This window comes from Thalassophryne amazonica, chromosome 18 (assembly GCF_902500255.1).
Source record: "Thalassophryne amazonica chromosome 18, fThaAma1.1, whole genome shotgun sequence".
NCBI lineage: Eukaryota > Metazoa > Chordata > Actinopteri > Batrachoidiformes > Batrachoididae > Thalassophryne > Thalassophryne amazonica.
In genome coordinates this window covers 33,249,642-33,269,837 of record NC_047120.1, presented here as the reverse complement: position 1 = coordinate 33,269,837, position 20,196 = coordinate 33,249,642, and the positions used below count along the sequence as shown (strand labels likewise).

The window sequence follows — 20,196 nt, the reverse complement described above, 5'->3', positions numbered from 1 at the left end:
CAGTCGAAGATTCAAGCTTCTCTACAGGTGTTATCCCAAAGGGGCTGATTACTTATGCAACCCATCATCTTGGCTTTTATTTTTTAATTAATTTATATCAAGTTGTAGAGATTTACTTTCAGTTTGAACCTAAGGAAGATAATTTTTAGAAATCTGTATGTTGAGTAGCTTGATTTCAATCCAATGGTTAAGCTCATGCTCTACCCAAAACAGTAGTCTATGACTATTAAGTAGGTTTGTACCCTACTTTGCATTCAGGTTTTGCAGTATGTAAGCTAATCACCAAATGCATTTGTGCTATGCACATTAGTCTGTGAGCCAGAAATCCAGTTAGGGCCCCTTGTAATCATGCCTACAGCAGAATTAGAAGGTACAAAAGCTGAAAATGTGTCCAGTGGTGCATATATTGTACGTAAATGGTGCAAACCTCACCACTGACCAGACTGACTGATCCAGACATTGCAGGTCTAAGCACTGCCTTCGCATCCTCTTTCTACAAGCTCCCTGCAACAGTTTAATTCGGCTTCTATTTTGCTGCTACAAAGCACTCCGAGAGCTGTTTTTATCAGAGAAAAAGTGCACTACAAAGCAATTTATTATTGATGCGCTCTGATACTGAGGCTCGCTGGTGCTCTAAGGATCAGCCACATCATTATGTTTTAGGTGACTCTGGGATTGGAGTGGAACATAAGTTTCAAGGTCTCATCAGGTTGACAGCTGGTTACTGGTTCTATTTAAAGGGACACTTGACAGAACACGATAGTGATTTATCTTGGGAAGACAGTTTTCTCTCTGGGTTTTTTTTCCACCCAGGTGAAGAGTAGTTACCAAGTTATCAGTATTTTTCATTAAAAAAAAAAGCACACTGTTGTAATCAGCACATCAACATGGTGGTTTTATGGTAATTAGTACAGCACTCACAGTATGCTCTTGTTCAGTCTTTTAAAAGTGCCATTTGATTGTGCTCAAACTATCAAGCTTGTGTTGTTTCCTAAGTATTAAGTAATTTATTGTATGTTTTCATTATTTACTTTTGTATTTTTTGTTTCACGTTCTGTTTTGTATTGACTTATGTTTTGTTGTAATTTATATCTGGCTGACGATGTGACCAAGATGCGCACCTTAACGCACTGATTCATGATGGATTAAATTGTTCACGTGTATTGAAATCAACATCATATTTTACATAGTGTGATGCTAAATGCTAACGTTAGCATTACCGAATGGCTCCTGTGTGAGTATTTCATCACAAATATATGCAATAATATGGGTTCTAAGAAGATCATTTCTAAGAAGCGTGAATTGCAGTTTTTCCGCCGAGTGAGGTGGCGACATACATAGAAAGCCATGCCTTCGTTGCACACACACACCTACAGAGTCACTGAGCCACACACATGTATATAGGATGAACAGATACGTCGGTATCTGCACTAGCACTCATAATTTCACAATTCAGGAAAGAATGTGTTTGTGTGAGTGTGTCTTTCTGTGTGCTCGTGCGTCTGTCTTTATTTGTTGCAGCGAAATAAAGAATTCATAAGTTTTACTGTGTGTGTGTGCTTGCAGAGTATTTTTGCTCAGTTCCAGTTCAGCAGTGAGCGCGTGCTGCCTTCAGATGCACTGCGGAGCGCTCTGGCCAAGACCTTCCAAGACGAACAACGATTTCAGCTGGGCATCATGGACGATGCTGCTGAATGCTTCGTGAGTGTGTACACACACACACACACACACACACACACACACAGAGAGAATCTGATGAGTTGCATTAACTTCACTGCTGTGACTTTTGTCAAATTTATAATTTTCTGCAAATGTTTAGATTAAAAGTACGCACAACTGTGCATGTGTCCCTTGTCTATGTGAGCTTTATTGCACTGTTGTCCTTACTTCATTATGGTTTTATGTTCTATATTCCACTATATTTTACGGTGTATATTGTGTCGTTGAGATAGGGGGCAATTATGTACGCAAGACAAAGACATTACATGATGGTGAAATAAAATTTTATGTCTCAAAAGTAAAGCGTTATACACCACTAGCTGCCTCTATGTGGAAAATGTAATTACCACCTGAGGCTGTGTTCACATTATTGAATGGAGTTACCTGAATCTGAGTTGCCAGATTGGAATGTTATTATTATTATTTTAAGTTTGAGTATCACATTCATGTTTGTAGGTGACTCCATACCTGATCAAACAAATCAGTCACATTGCCACAGATCAGAGCACAAATCAGATCTGCAACAGAAGTAGTACCGCATAATGTATGCACATGACCCAAATCGATATAAAAGCTAGAAACACACTCAGTAAACTGCGTTCCTGCACCAAGGATGTTCAATTGTTTGCTTCTTTATTGGTAATAAATCTCAATGTGATGTTGCATTGAAATCAAAGCAGTTGTGCGTTTACAGAGCAGGTTAAAAACACACAGTGCGCTCGGCTCGAGTAATTCTGCTGCAGACTCAACACGTCGGGGTCCAATCGTGGATAGAATCACGTCAAAATTTCAGGAGTTGAGAATAGAGTTTGCTCGGTGCTTTCCTTGTGCCATCCCGCGTAGAGGTGTCTGAGACTCCACTGATCTGTAGAAAAAATAACTTTTCCCAACTTTTGTCAAGTGGTGTGGCCAGATTGGAGCTGCAGGGGGTAGCCAGTTGAGGTTGTACCTGGTACTTCAATACCGAGTGAGATGGCATTCTATTTTATTTTAAAATATTATTTAAACATCAGACACCTTGTTTTTCATTCAGGACCAAGAACAAAGGATCATTGTTTTCATAGTTGCTACAACCTGGTTCCTAAGAAATTATTCGATCCACTGACATCAATAGCCTTTGTGCTTAATGAGTCCCTTATCGGTCCTTCAGAGCGGCCATTGTTTTTGGGGGTGTTTTATCAGGAAAATTATAATTTCTTTACGTTGATTACAGAACCTGCAGTGGGTCTGTAATCAGCTGCTTCTGTAACTGCTCCACCTTATAGCTTGAAACAACGAAGCAGTGCTCCGATCCGCTACTTCGTTGGTTCTCTGCTTCACTGCTTTTCGGAAGTGGCAAGTCTGCTTCTTAACACCTCTCAAAGCCATTTAAAGATGTCAATCGTGAGTCACTTTTGTGCGAATTAAAGTCACTAACTGGGACTCTTGTCTTCTTGCGGGCAAGAAACAAGAATCGTCCTCCGTTCTGTTTGTACCACTCCAAATGCTGCGCCGCTCTCTGCCAAGACAAGTTAGAGACCAGTCGGAATTAATAACTTCAAAGCGAATCACCGTTTTAAATCAAATGACACCTCTTTCCAAACATTTGGAACACAGACAACAGACTAAAATGAATTTTCCCTTCCAAAATGAGAAGTCCTGCGTTCTTTATGAATTACATTGATTTTGACTTACAGCACAACCGGCTGAGCTCAGCTCAGAGGTATGGAGTTAGATTTGTGCCATTAATGTCTGAAAGGAAATGCTTTTGAGAAAAACTACAGATTTATTTATTTTTGTTTATGTCCAGAGATCAAGGATCCAGTGACCAATTTCATATTTATTTACTTTAAGACTCAGTAAAATGATCTTGACATAGAAAACCTGTAAAGCCTACTTTTAGTGCACAGAAAATTCACAGGAGGTATTAATAAGGGAATCGATAAGGAATCGGATCAGCGGATAAGCGGAATAGATAATGGTATCGATATCAATAAAATCTTAACAATACCCATCCCTTATTATTTATGTTAAAATGTGTTAATTATGCCAAAGATGTTTAAAAACACAGAGATGTTTAAATGTTTTAAAAAACAATGTTTAAAATATGACAAAAGATAAAAACAGAATAAAAAGTTATTTAAAAAACATGTTTAAAATGTTTGAAAAGGGTGTAAAATATGTGAAAGAATAGAAAGTTTATTAAAAACATGTTTAAAATTTTTACAAAGGCTGTAAAATGTGTTCCTTAAAAATGCACAAATACTTTAAATGTGTTTTAAGATGTGTAAAATAATAAAAAGAACCACACGAAGATGTCGAAATTGTGCATATGTGTCTTGGGGGGGGGGTTGCTGCTATTCATTTGTTCTCTGAGGGGGGCTCACTCTCCCACACTTTGAAAACCCTTGGTGTATATTTAAAAATACACTATAATGCGTCAGTTACTAGGTGCATATAATATGTTTATAGATGTATAGATTTTTCTGCTGGTATACTTTCAGGTCAGAAGTAATCAAAGTCAGTAGTTTTGACTGATTAAAAGGAAACATGACACTTCCTTTCTACAGCCATTCATTTGGTTTACGTCTACCTTTTTTCTTTTTCTTCCTCAACCTCTTTTCCTCCTACATTTAAAGACATCCACTGTGTGTGTGTGTGTGTGTGTGTGTGTGTGTGTGTGTGTGTGTGTGTGTGTGTGTGTGTGTGTGTGTGTGTGTGTGTGTGTGTGTGTGTGTGATGGGTGCTTTCTGATCGATTGGTAGTAAATGTGTTCAGGCAGGGGATCTGTTGGCTTCTTATGAAATATAGATGCTGTTCCCACGGTCGGATTAACAAGAGCCCCAAAAGGGAGGATCTCTCTCTCTCTCTTTCTCTTTCTCTTTCTCTTTCTTTCTCTCTCTTTCTCTTCTCTCCTCTCCTCTCCCACATGCACATTATTATCTGTCTATTTTACAGGAAAATCTCTTGATGCGCATCCACTTCCACATCAGTGCTGAGAGTAGAGAGGACATCTGCACAGCCAAACACTGTATACCACACCAGAAGTTTGCCATGACTCTGTTCGAACAGGTGGGTGACGTGCACACACACGCCAAAGTATTTCCCCCGTCCACGTGGCTATGTTTTTGTTGCCGATTGCTTGTTAGTTTTTCTGCATGAAAACTCAAAAAAATATTAACATACTTCAGTGATATTTGTTGGAGAAGTAAACCTTGGATTTTAATGTGTGTATGTGTGTGGCTAGTTAGGTGTCCATAAGTTAGAACAGCTTCTTAGCTCAGTGGAGTTAGATGTTACGGGCACTCCAGATGAGGTTAGTGTTGGGCCGGCTAGCGTGCCCATTAGCATCAGCCTAGAAATGCCGGCTGTGGAGGATGGCTTTCGGTCTGTGGCTAGGTGGAGGAAGCCCCGTAGGGCTTGGTGCCCGGTTGTGGTACCCTGATCACACTCGCCACTGCGAACTGTGAATCTGTTCTCCCCCTTGGATTTGCCTGATGTGAATTCTCTGAATCCATGAGTCACTTCCACACCTGTCTCCAGGCCAACATGCCAGACTTTAGTGATAGGGGATTCTATCACCCGCAAAGTAAGGTTACAGATGCCGGCTGATGTTAAATGTATTCCTGGGGCCAGAGCTCCCGACATTGCATCCCATCTTAGGGTGCTGAAGCTGCAGAAGGGAAGACAGATTAAGGAACATGACATAAGATATAGTCACATAGTTATTCACATTGGCACCAATGATGTCAGGATGAAGCACTCAGAGGTCACAAAAATGGACATAAAGAGGATTTGCCAGAAAGATGTGTTGGCATCGATTAATAGTCTCTGGTCCCCTCCCCTGCCGGGGTACTGATGAGGCATTTGGCAGGCTGACATTGTTAAATAGATGGCTGGCGCAATTTTGTAGACAGCAAGGCTTTAGCTTTATTGATAACTGGCCTTCATTTTGGGGCCACCGTGGCTTGCTGATGCCGGACAGCCTCCACGCTACTGGGGAAGGCGCCGCCATCTTGTCTGCGAACATAGATAGAACTCTACAGGGAGGGTAACACTAGGAATTTACAGCAGGCCACGGAGCAGGTGATTAGAGACCCTGCAAGGCTTATGACAAATGTGGGTGTGGAATCCATTAGCTTAGCGGGAAATTAGTGCAGAAAATCCACTATGTTGATAGTGCAGTTTATCTGACAGGGAGGGAAATTCAACAAGTTGAGACTGTGGCCTGCTTTCGTAGATGTGTCCATAAAAATCATAGAGGGACATGCTTTGTACCCATTACTACATTGGATGATGTTGAAATTCCAGCAATATTAAAGATTTCATGTCTGCTACCTACAACGCGTGTGGAATGTCTCAAACCTAAATAAAATTCAGCCGTATTACTTTGTCACTGTATATAGGCCTCCTGGCCCATATTCTGAATTCTTAGATGAATTTGGTGAGATCATCTCTAACTTGTCAACTAGCGCAGATAACATTCTCATCATTGGTGACTTTAACATTCATATAAATAAGCCTTCTGATCCCCTCTGCAAATCATTTATGGAAATTGTGGATGCATTAGGATTTCGGCAGTGCACATTAGTGGAAATACCCTGTATTTGGTTCTTGCATGTGGTATTGCTGTCACGAATATTGATATCATGCCTCTTAAATCAGTGGCCTCTGATCACGCATGGGCGCAATTTGGTGGCAGATAGGGGGGACATGTCCCCCCCACCTTTTCAACCAGGGGGACAGAATATGGTATGTCCCCCCCACCTTCTGACATATGTTTGTACTTGAAACATGCTATGCCAGTCTTATGTGCAAACCATGTCAGTCTTATGTGCAAAACCATGTCAGAATGGTATCTTTGTTTCTGCAAGTTTGTATTTTTAGCAGCATTGACTTGTTTACAACACCTGTTTCTTGTTTGTCACATTCTGAATTTTGTGGGACTGCATTTGCCCAGATTTGAAACCAAAATAGTTGCCTCTAGGGACTAGTGTCTCTACACATAAGTATCAATGGACTGTATGCTAATTTACTAAATTCTAAAAGTTAGAAAAGAAAATCAGAAAAGCTATGTGGGACCTCAGAAAGCCCATCTGCAATTATTGCTTGATCTCCAAAATCAGTCTATGCAAGCGAAATTATGTTCAGTATGAGTGTTGCCATTAGTGCCACTTCGAAAATTAAATTCATGATAAGTAATTTATCCTAAACTTATGATCTGTTGTTTTTTCAAACTTATGCAAAAACAAATCTTGACAAAAAAATACAGTATGCAATAGTTAATAATTATTAAGAGCCTGTTCTTTCATATTTATGAATACATTTTACCACATTGCAGTTGTTTTTTTTTTTAATGAAAACTCAACTTATGATTCTTTTTGAGTTCTACACATGTGATACCTTATTTACACCAGGATATTAATAAAATCAATGCTGGCTATTCTCAGAATAAAGTACTTATATCCACAGTTTCAAATTGCATAAGTCAAATGGTGTCCACTTTATGGTCTTCTCAAAACATTAAAATTACTGTTCTGGATGCTCAGAATGTATCTGAGCTTATCTAGAAACCGTTGGCCGCTTTAGGCCCCCAGACCCCTGGCCTATGGGCTTCAGCCTTGCGGGCCTCGCACTTTGTTCCCCCAATTTCTATTTCTAAATTGCGCCCTTGTGATCACTCACTTATTAAGTTTACAGTTTCGCTGCCGTGTTTAGAGGATCAACAACCTTATATATCACTACGGCGATGCATCAACTCCTCAACTAAGACTGAACTCGAAGCTAGACTACCTGATGTCTTAGCTTCACATTTGGCAAATACCCAATCAGTAGACAGTCTTGTGGATAGTTTAAACTCTGTGCTTAAAACTGCACTCGACATGATTGCGCCAGCTGTGTTAAAACCACGCTCCCCCAAAACCCAGTCACCTTGGTTCAGTGATTACCTGCGTGACCTCAAGCATAAGGCTAGAGTTCTAGAACGGAAATGGCGTAGTTCAAAATTAGAAGTATTCCACCTTGCGTGGCGTGACGCTATCTTAGACTATAAGCATGCATTACTGGCTACAAAGCGGACCTATTACTCTGATTTGATCAACAAAAACAAGCATAACTCAAAGTCCTTGTTCGACACAGTGGCAACACTTATTCATGGACAACCACCTGTAGTTCGCTCTCCTTTTACAGCACAAGATTTCCTGGATTACTTTGAGAAGAAAATAGAAAACATTAGGTTAAACATCCCAGCATGCCTCAACCCAGCCACTACACCCACCTATTCAGGTGGGCGCCATTACTGAGGTATTATGTAGATTTACAGAATTTGAGAGTATCTCTCTAGGCATGCTGACAAAACTTGTAATGTCAACAAAAAAGCACAACCTGCTTATTTGATCCTTTACCAACAAAATTGTTTAAAAAAAAAAACTTTTACCTGTGGCCCACTCTTGGGCCAACTGTGCTGGAAATTATTAATCTTTCTTTAACTTCTGGATCTGTTCCTAAATGTTTCAAATCTGCAGTGATTAAACCATTACTTAAGAAACCTAATCTTGACCCTAATGTATTGAAAAACTATCGGCCAGTATCAAATCTATCATTTTGCTCTAAAATTCTGGAAAAAGTGGTGTCATGGCAGCTTGTGGACTGTCTTACTGAGAATAATCTCTTTGAGCCACTGCAGTATGCTTTTAGAAAATATAATTCCACAGAGACTGCTCTCACTAAAATGGTGAATGATCTTCTGCTTACAATGGATTCAGACACCACTACGGTTCTGGTGCTGTTAGATCTCAGTTCTGCATTTGATACAGTGGATCATCATATTCTACTTGATAGGCTGGAAAATCACTTTGGCATTACTGGGAGTGCCCTTACATGGTTGATGTCATACTTGACCAGTCGTTCTCACTATGCTTTGTACAGTAACACTATCTCTAACCTTAGTGACATGAAATTTGATGTCCCACAGGGGTCCGTCTTAGGCCCCCTGCTTTTCTCCCTTTATATAGCACCCCTTGGGCACATATTGCAGCATTTTGGGATTACCTTTCACTGCTGTGCTGATGATACTCAGTTATACATGCCGATAACTACTGGTAATCTCATCCACATAAAATCCTTAGAAGATTGCCTTGCATCAGTGAGAAGTTGGATGTCTAGAAACTTCCTACTTTTAAATTCTGATAAGACTGAAATGATGGTTCTTGGTCCAGTGAGACAGCGGCATCAATTTGACCAGTTAACGCTTAACCTAGGCTTGTGTGTCATACATCACACTGACAAAGCGAGGAACCTTGGGGTAATTTTTGATCCTACATTGTCCTTTGACCTCCACATTAGAAATATTACGAGGACTGCTTTCTTCCACTTGCTAAATATAGTGAGGATTCGTCCCATCCTGTCTATGGCTGATGCTGACACCCTGATCCATGTGTTTATCTCTTCTAGACTGGACTTCTGCAATGTTCTATTTTCTGGTTTACCGCAGTCCAGCATTAGGGCTCTCCAATTGGTTCAAAATACTGCAGCCAGACTTTTAACACAAAGCAGAAAGTTCGACCACATTTGGCATGCTCTTCACTGGCTTCCTGTCCCAGTGAGATTAGATTTTAAGGTTCTGCTACAAGTCTATAAAATTGTTCATGGACTGGCACCTCCCTACCTAGCTGACCAAATTAAACCTTACGTACCGGCCCGGGCTTTGCGTTCTCAGGGTGCAGGACTACTTTGTGTCCCTAGGGTGAATAAGAAGTCTGTGGCTCATAGAGATTTCTCTTATCGTGCCCCTGTTCTGCGTCAATAAAAGTCAGATTCTGTGGAGACTTTCAAGCCCAGACTTAAGACGCACTTATCTTCCCTTTCGTATGGCTAGCATACTGGCATAGTATAGTTCTGCTCTTTTTATTCTTTTAATTCCTTTTATTAGGAAACGGAGTGTGCCGCGGCCTCAACTTTACCTAAATTCTGGGTCTTTCAGCAAAGCTTAGGGCTAGTACCCAGTGATCACCTTAGTATCCTGTTTTTCTTGTTGTTTAATCCTGGAAAATTGTACTGTATTTCTTGTCTTTCTGATGCCTGATTCTGTTTATTCTCGCTGTTTAAGGTGCAGCTCCATCCAGAGATGGGTGTGGTATTTGTGCTGAAAACCCTCTTGTCCTGTGCACCAACAGCATTTCTTATATATTTGTTTTGTGAATTGTGTCTGTTGCATGGCCCAAGCAGAGGGTCACCCCTTTGAGACTAGTCTGCTTGAGGTGTCTTCCTCAGAGGGAGTTTTTCCTTACCACTGCTGCTCTGGGGGTTAGTAAGGTTAGACCTTACTTGTGTGAAGTGCCTTGAGGCAACTCTGTTGTGATTTGGCGCTATATAAATGAAAATAAATTGAATTGAAAATTGTGGCTCAAGTCTGCCTTTGCTCTTTCAGCTTTGATCCTTATTCCTTTGATCTTCTTACTGCTTTTGGTATTTATTCTTTGATATTTAATCCTGATGCTTAGATGATGACTAGAGGATCACAGCCATCCATAGTGTACAACAATGAGGGTGAAATTTTAGGATCCACTCCTTGGGACTGATTCCTTGATCCTCAATACAGATCTTCTGTTCATAGATTTGGATTAAAGATCAGTGTTCCTGATGCAAGGTGTAGTTTGGTCCAGAGTCAGAGAGTGATCCAGATTTAGTGTACAAAGAATGTATTTGTTGTGCTGTGAGTGCTTGGTCTGTTGCGTGATCATATTCTTAGGGTATTTTTTCACTGGATGGTACCAGACCAACTCAACTTTTTTTTTTTTTTTTTTTTTTTTTTTTTTTTTTTTTTTTTTTAAAGAACAGGTTTGAAACTTTCCCAGTTGGTCAGTGTTCTGCAGTGTTATCACTGATAGCGCTCAGCTTCAGGCCCCGATTGGGTATCAGATTATTATTTTTTTCCCAAAATCTGTGACACGCAGTTATCAAAAATCGGTAACATAGGGCTGCTACAAACGGTTATTTTGTTAATGGACTAGTCAACAATTAGTCGACTACTCGGATCATACGTAAATTGCGGCTTATTGCACCAGCATGCAGCTGCTCTTATATAACCATCATTAGCTTCAAGCTTGAAATGTTTAAGGTATGTGCTAACTAAAAATAAAGACAATTAAGATGATAATTCATTCAACTTTTACTTGGTAACAAAGTCATCCATTGAAGAGGAACATGTCTTTTTAGCACTGTAACTGTTGTGAAAGTGTAGGAACACGGACCCACAACAGGGGGCGCAATGAACGGACAATGGAGGAAGGTGAATAACAAGGTTTACTATTGTGAAACGAGCACAATGAATACAACAATCACAATTTGGGGTCGAATCCGCTGGTGTCGTGTGGGCAGGCTCGAAGGTAGGAGACGTCCGTCTCAGTCGAACCGAAACCACCCAGATCTCCTCTGCCACCGAACCCTGGAAATACTGGAACCGCCAAGTCCCGAATTCCCAGGTGGCCACTGCCTCCGCTCGTCGGATCCGGTATTGCTGGCGGGAGAGAGCAACAACACAGGCGTGGATGCGACAGCACCCAGCAACGGAGAGGGGAGAAGCCGCCTCCACCTCCAGTTACAGTATGACAGGCAGGTGAGTACTTATCTAAGCAATTCAGCTGTCCTGAAAAGGTTTAACAAATCTGTTAGCTATTTAGTCAGAATATAAATGCAGAGAACGTTACCTTCGTCTAAAGGCGATATCTCGGCACTGAGGTGGAGACGCCGTCCTCCTGATATACCTCTGTGCTGAGTGGAACAGCTGTGTCCGGTGATGGGTGACAGCTGTCACCCAGGCTGCTCCCATAAGGCGGCAGCGCCCTCTGGTGCCTGGAGCCCGCACTCCAGGCAGGGCGCCCTCTGATGGTGGTGGGCCAGCAGTACCTCCTCTTCAGCGGCCCACACAACAGTAACATAGTGTTATAAAACATTAGCTTTATCACTTTTCCTGTTCAAACATGACATCACTGTTATAACCTTACAGCAAACACATATATGTGCTAAAGCTAATTACATCATCATCGTTAATGTTAATGTTTACAGCTATCAATATAAGTAAGTAGCTCACTATAGACGTTAGCGGCTAACTAGCCAATTAGTTTACCGAGACAACTGTCTCTCTTCGTCAGAATCAGCTACAATGTGTTTCCATCTCAGATGTTCCTGCATCGCTGTTATACAGCTGTGGAAGGAAAGTTCTGCCTTTCAGATTTTGCATTGCCTGTTTTTCTCTTTAATTTGGTTAAAATGCTGCCAAACTTCTGAACTTCATTGCTGGCAAGCTATGATATTGTTTGGACATAACTTTTCTGGTGACATCATGGCTGACCCAAATTAAAACTACTGTGCATGTGCGTCAAGGACAGAAAGGCAGCGGAAGATCCAGCAGCAGTTTTGAGAGAAAAACAAAGCTGAAAAAATAAATGACAACGTTGATTATTAAATTAGTCGCCAACTGTTTTGAAAATCGACATAATCATGACTAGTCGACTAGTTGTGGCAGCCCTATAGACAGGCTTAATCATTGATATAGCAAATATTATATTTATAATATAAATATAATCTTATTACTTTTTTCCAGTGTGAACTGATATAAATACTTGTTTTGTAATCTGATTGCATAATTCCAAATACATGTAATCCATTACTACCCAATCCCATTTAATGCAATATTCAGGCAGCATTCGATTGCTAGCTGGGAATATTCTATGTTTCTGTCCCATGCATTTGCACGTTTCCCATCCTGGGTGAAGGAGAACTGCTGATCTGTGTGCATCTGTTTCCTGAACTGATATGAAAAATCCACTACCTCTGAGAACTGATGAACACAGAGTCTGAGCAGCAGTGCAGAGGGACAATGAAGGCTTTGTTTGCATAAATCAAACAAAGAGGGAGCTATTACCCCCAGGACGAGGAGCTGATACAAACTGTGACCACTTTATCCAATCAGCAGCACATCCCTGTGAGCACCGCCGATGACGAGCGAGAAAACCAAGACACTGGGTCTTTGTTGCACTGAGATAAATTAGCAGCTTGTTTTTTTGTGTGAACATTTGCTCGTCTCCCTCAATATGAGACAGTTGATGAGACAGCATCAATGTGTCGTTTGTGCTGTTGCCACTCTTTTTAATCTCTCTTGCTAATTAATGGGGCGCATCATGCTGCTGCCATTATTCATGTTGTGATTTTGGTTCCATCGCTTTTTAAAATCATATCTAGTTATCAGGATGTCACTCGGATTGGATAAATGTGGCTGAATGGTGGCAAAGAAAGTGAAGGTGATCCAAGCGGAGGGGGTGGAGTTGCCAGAAGGCAGGATAGGGGACAATACTGGACAGGTAGAAGTACCTGGGAATTCCACAAGCCAGTGGGAACCATGATGAAGATGCAAGAAGGTCAGCCACAGCCAAATATCTGCAGAAGCTAAAACAGGCACTGAGAAGGCAGTGCAATGGTAGGAATAAGATCTGAGCCATCAATGCATACGCCCTACCAGGCATCAGGTACCAAACTAGGATAATAAGTTGGCCACAGGATAAGATAGGTGCCACTGATGGCAAGACATGAAAACTCCCCACAGTGCATGGAGGCGGTGCTGTTTTCCAAAGGTATACAATAAACAATCCAATCTCATGGCACATATCCAAACATCACATACTAAATGAGCAGCAAAATGGATTTCGAAAAAAAATCGTACTACTTCATTTGTGGTAACTGATTTTGTGGAACATATTATGAATGCAATTGAAAACAAACAATATAGGGTAGGGTTGTTTTTTTCTGACTTACAGAAAGCATTTGATACCATAGATCACACCATATTATTGGATAAATTATGGAAGCATGGTATCAGAGGATTAGCTCACAATTGGATAGTTATCTGCACAATAGGTAGGAATGTGTTCATATTGGTGGGATAAATTCTGAATTTTTGAAGTGCACGTTTGGGGTTCTCCAGCGCTTAGTCCTTGGGCCTTTGCTGTTTCTTTTATATATTAATGACATATGTTTGGTTTCTAAGTTTGTGAGTTGCATTTTATTTGCTGATGACAACTGTGTTTGGTAGTGGGGATCATTTGGGACAGGTTCTGGACGCGATGGAAACAGAAACAAACAGAAGTTTGAAGAATGGTTTGAGTCAAATAAATTATTGCTTCATTTTGGTAAAACAAAGTGTATCATATTTGAAAATAAACCCAGGAATTTATGTAGAAATTTATTATATTGAAATTGAACTTGTAAATGAAACTAAATTTCTTGGGGTTTTCATTGACGATAAATTGAGTTGGAAAGCACATATAAATTATTTTAAATCAAAAATGTCAAAAGCCATTGACATTTTGTATAAAGCACAAGACTTCCTCCCCCAACACTCATTAGTTACCTTATAGCATTCATTACTTGTTCTGTACATGGCCTATTGTATTGAAGTTTGGGGAACCACCTACAAAACAAATACAAAGTCAATATTTTTATGACAAAAGAAAGCCATGAGAATTATTAGTAATAAACCACATCATGAGTCAACAAATCCATTGTTTGTCTGTTTACACATTGTAAAAGTTTGGGACCTGATTGATTATTGCATAATACAAATTATGTTTAAAGTAAAAAGTAAACTTTTACCACATGTCCAGGATCTGTTCAAAATGAGGGACTCCCAGTTATAATTTACAAGGAACATTATTATTTCAAAAATCAAAGACTGAAACTATTATAAAAAGTCATTGTGTTTCTGTTAAAGGTGTTAATATTTGAAATTTGTGCACGGATAACATAAAATCACTTGGTAACTTGGTTGGCTTTAAAAGGCTCTATAAAAATCATTTAATTACTTGTTATGGTGTGATGAATTAGGTTTAGTGATTTTGTTTTTTGGGGGTTTGTGCATGGTGCACTATTGTTTGCACATTTGTGTTTTGAAATTTTAGTTCAGTGATTCATTTATATTTTGTATTAGCTATCATGGGTATATTTATATTTTTATATGCATATGTATACATTTTACTTTTTTGGTTAAAGGTGTGGGCATTTATAAGCTTTTGCTTCTGCCTACACTCTTATGGGATATGGTTGTGTTGTTGGATTGTTTTCTTTGTGAGTTTACTTTATTTTGGGTCTGTGTGTGCCAAATAAATTCATTAATTCATGGCATGATCATGGTGGCATCACCAAAATTGATTTAATCTATTAGTCTGTGATACCGTCGCAAAATGGAGATTTTCATGATGGTGTCACAAAAAAATTTTGTGACTTTATCACAAAATTTGGGGTGACACGATGGGGTGTTGGGGTTATAGTTAATGTTCTGTTTAGGATTAAGATTCGGGTTAAAATTATTATTAAATTATATCGAAGGGTGATACATTTCCTGACTGTATCGTGAAAAAAAACAAACAAATGTGATACTGGCCTGAAAATAAACCACATGGAACCTACATAGAAGTGCAAATAAAGCTAGACGGCACTCAGAGCGCATATCTCTGCCAAGGTGACCAGTTACTAAATGCTGAAAACGTTTTCTGGATGCAAAATATGCTCCAAGTCCAATTCATACTATTAAATCCCTCATTTTAGAGAACATGATCCATCTGCCTTCAACATCCTCTGACAGCAATCTGCCAAACATTTTTCTGGACCCGTGTTCCACAATGTTTTCCAGGTCACCTCCAAAATGTAATCATTACCTGAGGCCATCAAATATGGCCATCAGGTATTGCGAAGGCTATTTGTCCGTCCGTCTGTCTATCTGTTCTCAGCGTACGTCCAGTCCTATTACTGCGAGAGTCTTCAAATTGACAGGGAACATTCTTGGGACACAGACCTTGGACAAGTTCAAAGATGGCTAACCTTGATCTATTTTAAGAGGTCAAAAAGTCACATTCTGTTTTAATCTGTTCAGTTTTGTTTTTGAGTGGTGGGCGTGACACCCAATCAGAGTAGAGCTGCACTGTAATGTCATCTGTGGGTCTCTTCAAAATTGCTTTGCATTGTGTGTTTATGTGCATGTTTTCAGTGGTGGACACAGCTAACCAAAAAGTTAGTTTCGATAACCGTTAATCTGCTGAAAAGTTAACTTTTATAAAGCTAAACCGATAAACCCCTAAAAAAAAAATTAGTGGAGGTTTTAGCTAAAAGCTAAATCAATAACTTTTAGTATTGATTCCAGTACACTGGCAGCTAGTGATACTTCTGAGTAAATTCAAAGCCAATCACAAACAACAACGAGCCAGCGCTTCTGTCTAAGATTAGCCTTCTCTCAGAAAAAGAGACCTTGTGACCAGAAAGAAAGGGGAGCGATAGAGATAGAGTTAGAGATAGAGAGAGAGAGAGAGAATCATTTATTTTCACAGTCATACGGTCATGCAGACGTGTCGGAGGAGTCATGCACAGCAAGGCAGTTTTGACTTATGGTAAAAACTTTTAAACAAACTAATTCCAGACAGGTTATCAAAATTAACATCACTTCTGTCGTTTTTACAAAGTGAAAATATCAGCTATATCTTTTAGTTTTAAAGTAATGCACTAATTTTGAAGGTTTTAGCATTTACAGACACACATGCCAAAAGGCATTATAGGAAAATGGAACTTCCTGTCATCAGTGGTTGGTCGGTTTCTAAAAACCAACACACAAGTTACTGTAATGCGTATGTTGGTTTTTACAAATAAATCTGTATTTGTAAATATGTCTTTTTTTCATTAGTAAAAAAAGGCAATTTGAAAACTGAAAATTCTGTTTAAGTGTGATTCAGCACATATAGCAAATGCGTGGTAATTGGTATTCACATTGCCATGAACTCTGCCATCTGCTGGATGGGAGTGTGAATGCCAGTTGCCACACATTTGCTATATGTGCTGAATTACACTTAAACAGAATTTTCAGTTTTCACATTTCCTTTTTTTAACATATGAAAAGTATGACATATTTACAAATACAGATTTATTTGTAAAAAAACAACACACGTCACAGTAACTTGTGTGTTGGTTTTTAGAAACCAACCAACCACTGATGACAGGAAGCTCCATTTTCCCATAATGCTTTTTGGCATGTGTGTCTAGGATATTAATAATTAATTAAACAACTGCAAATTATAAAGAACACCATGGTCATACAGCTGAGGGTATTCGGTGTTTCAGCGTTTCCCATAATACCCCTAGTGGCCGCCTGCACTTCCCAGAATGCGCCGAGGCACCAGCAGAGTTCCGCTGTCTCACAGTGCATGTAAACAATGACAAAGCGAGGATGTGGATTGCGTTAATTTAGCGAGTTCACAGGCGATTATGATAATTATACATTCTCCCAAGTTGAGAGGGTTATCGAGAGGAGGTGTAGCACCTGCGATGGACTTCTGCTGTGCCCCTTGTTGTCTTATTGTCCGTACTTCACGAGATGCGTTTACACTGTGAGTGCTGAGCTCCTGACACTGGAACTCTGCTGAAACTGACCTCTCGCGTGAGTCATGTACCACCAGACAGCATGAGATTCACAACTGCGAAACACCGAATTTTAGGATTGCGTTATTTTTTGTGTTTGGAGATGATCTATCTGCTTGCCAAATTTCATTGAACTCTGTTTCATTACTTTTTGATTTATCCTGCTTGCAGACCAACAAAGACACAGACAAACAGTGGTGAAAACATCAACTCTTTGGCAGTGATTGTGACTGAATTGATTATGAATAGTTTCGCTGTTTATATTTGTGAGTATGAGCTGGAGTACCCAGAAAGAACCCATAAAAACGAGGTGAAGAATGTATAATCCCCACAGAGAGAAGTTGGCAGTGCTGATCAGTGCTCCACCATTAGGCCACTGCTGCAAGGGCTGAAGTGGACGGCAGTGCACGAGTCCCCCATTTGAAGATATTCCAACATTTATGTCATTAGCATTAGCCTCTCCTCTGTTCTTGGCACACTCTTCATCTGTGTGTGCAAAGGTGAGAGCATTTGTGCAGTTGTATTTAATCCAATTTGATCCTGAGGCGGTGCACCTCTGAGATGTACCTCTGCATTGCATTCCTTCTTGCAAGATTGTCGCAACGCATCGAAAACACATTGGATGGTGTCACCTATTGTGTTTTGATGCGTTAGCGTATGCACAAACGCATAAAGAAAGAGATGTGCAGTAATGAAACTCAAGGTGTGTTTGTGTTTGCAGTGTGTGTGCAACAGCTGTGGAGCCACGTCGGACCCACTGCCCTTCATTCAAATGGTTCATTACATTTCCACCACATCCCTCTGGTAAGACCCCCCCCCCCCCCCACACACACACAAACACACACACACACAGACACGCGTGCACTCACACACACTGCAGTAAATTTGTCAGCATTGTGGGTGGCAGTAAAATGAAGTTGGGCTGGTTCTTGTCATCTTTGTGCAGGTCCCTGCTGAACATTGAGCTGTGAGCACAAGCACACACAGGCACGTGTACAGTGTGGGCACGTACAGTCTAGCATATGCATGACCGGGGCGAGCTGTTACATGATGCTTTTCCAGGTCAGGTTGCGGAACATACGCTAGGGCCGCATGTCGCCAAATCTTCCAAAGTATGGAACCCTTGTTCGTCCTGGATGGCAAGCACCCAGGAAGGCAACTGGACTGTCCCCTCCTCTCGAAAGTAGCCATCTATCTGATGGAAGGACTGCATTTCTATAGCTCTTTTCCATTGCAGATTGAGGTGCACTAAATGTGCACTCACCAGCCACTTTTTTAAGTACACCTGTTCAGTTGCTTAACACAAATAGCTAATCAGCCAATCACATGGCAGCGACTCAGTGCATTTAAGCATCTAGATGTGGTAAAGACAACTTGTTGAAGCTCAAACCGAGAATCAGAATGGTTGTAGGTGCCAGACAGGCTGGCCTGAGTATTTCAGAAACTGCTGATCTACTGGGATTTTCACACACAACCATCTCTAGGGTTCACAGAGAATGGTCCGAAAAAGAGAAGATAGAGCGGCGGTTGTGTAGATGAAAATGCCTTGTTGATGTCAGAGGAGAATGTGCAGACTGGTTGAATAGGCGACTGCGTGATGGTATCATGTCCATATGGACCAACATCTCTGAGAAATGTTTCCAACGCCTTGTTGAATCTGTGTTACAAAGAATTAAGCAGTTCTGCAGGCAAAAGAGGGTCCAACCCTGTACTAGCAAGGTGTACCTAATAAAGTGACCGGTGAGTGTACAAGGTCAAGTGCATGGATGCAGTTTGGTGGGGGATAGGGGGGGACATGTTCCCCCCCCACCACCTTTTCAACCAGGGGGGAACAGAATATGGTATGTCCCCCCCACCTTCTGACATATATGTGTGTACTTGAAACATGCTATGCCAGTCTTATATGCGAAACCATGTCAGAATAATATCTTTGTTTCTGCAAGTTTGTATTTTTAGCAGAATTGACTTGTTTACAACACCTGTTTCTTGTTTGTCACATTCCTAATTTTCTGGGACCGCATTTGCCCAGATTTGAAACCAAAAATAGTTTCCTCTAGGGACTAGTGTCTACACATAAGTATCAATGGACCATATGCTAATTTACTAAATTCTGAAAGTTAGAAAAGAAAATCAGAAAAGCTATCTGGGACCTCAGAAAGCCCATCTGCAATTATTGCTTGATCTCCAAAATCAGTCTATGTAAGCAAAATTATGTTCAGTATGAGTGTTATCATGAATTTACTTTTCGAAGTGGCACAAATGACAAGTAATTTATCCGAAACTTATGATCTGTTGTTTTTTCAAACTTATGCAAAAACAAATCTTGAGAAAAAAAATACAGTACGCGATAGTTAATAATTATTAAGAGCCTGTTCTTTCATATTTATGAATACATTTTACCACATTGCAGTTGTTTTTTTTAATGAAAACTCAACCTATCAGGCCAGCTCCTTATCCACTGAGCTATCTCCTCTTCATCAGCTGTGGTCAGTTCCAACGTGGGCGTCACCTTGTCCTGTTCCTGGACAGATAGTGAATGTTTTTCCAATGCTCAGAAAATGTGAATGAGGACAGATGTTGAAAATGAGCATGCACCTTTGTTGCATGAAAATGGTATTTGCGCCTTGGCTCAGTGAAATAAAGAATAGAAGTAATCAATCAGCTATTTGGTTCAGTGGACGCAGGGGGTGACACAAATCTTTAAGTTGGACGGTGGCTCGTAACGACTGAACGAGTGAGGAAATAAGGGAAGGTATCGGCGCGTATTGCTCTTTTGAAATAGAATGCATCAGAGAAAACAGGATGAATAGGCGAGAAAAAGGTGCAAATGAATTATGACGTGGCTTGGGTGTCCCTGTTAGCAGTTCAAAGCTATTCTTAACCAGTAGCTACATGCAAATGAAAATCTGGGTGAGAAAACCCCCAAAACAAACATCTTGTTCACCCGCGTTTTCGTCGTACGCTTGAATCTGGTCTTGTTTTTTTTTGGTTTTTGGTTTTTAACCTTTTCTTCATCTGCACCTTTGGAGAGGCGAGGGCGAG

General features: G+C 40.3%; 1 protein-coding gene across 1 annotated transcript in view; it reads left to right on the top strand.

Annotated features, from left to right (window-relative positions):
• Positions 1-20,196, top strand: part of usp54b (ubiquitin specific peptidase 54b) — a 206,017-nt gene that overhangs the window by 80,330 nt on the left and 105,491 nt on the right. The window contains exons 4-6 of the mRNA XM_034193455.1: positions 1,567-1,701; positions 4,657-4,770; positions 17,876-17,958. Of these exons, the coding sequence (XP_034049346.1) occupies positions 1,567-1,701; positions 4,657-4,770; positions 17,876-17,958 (332 nt within the window). The remainder of the gene's footprint in view (positions 1-1,566; positions 1,702-4,656; positions 4,771-17,875; positions 17,959-20,196) is intronic.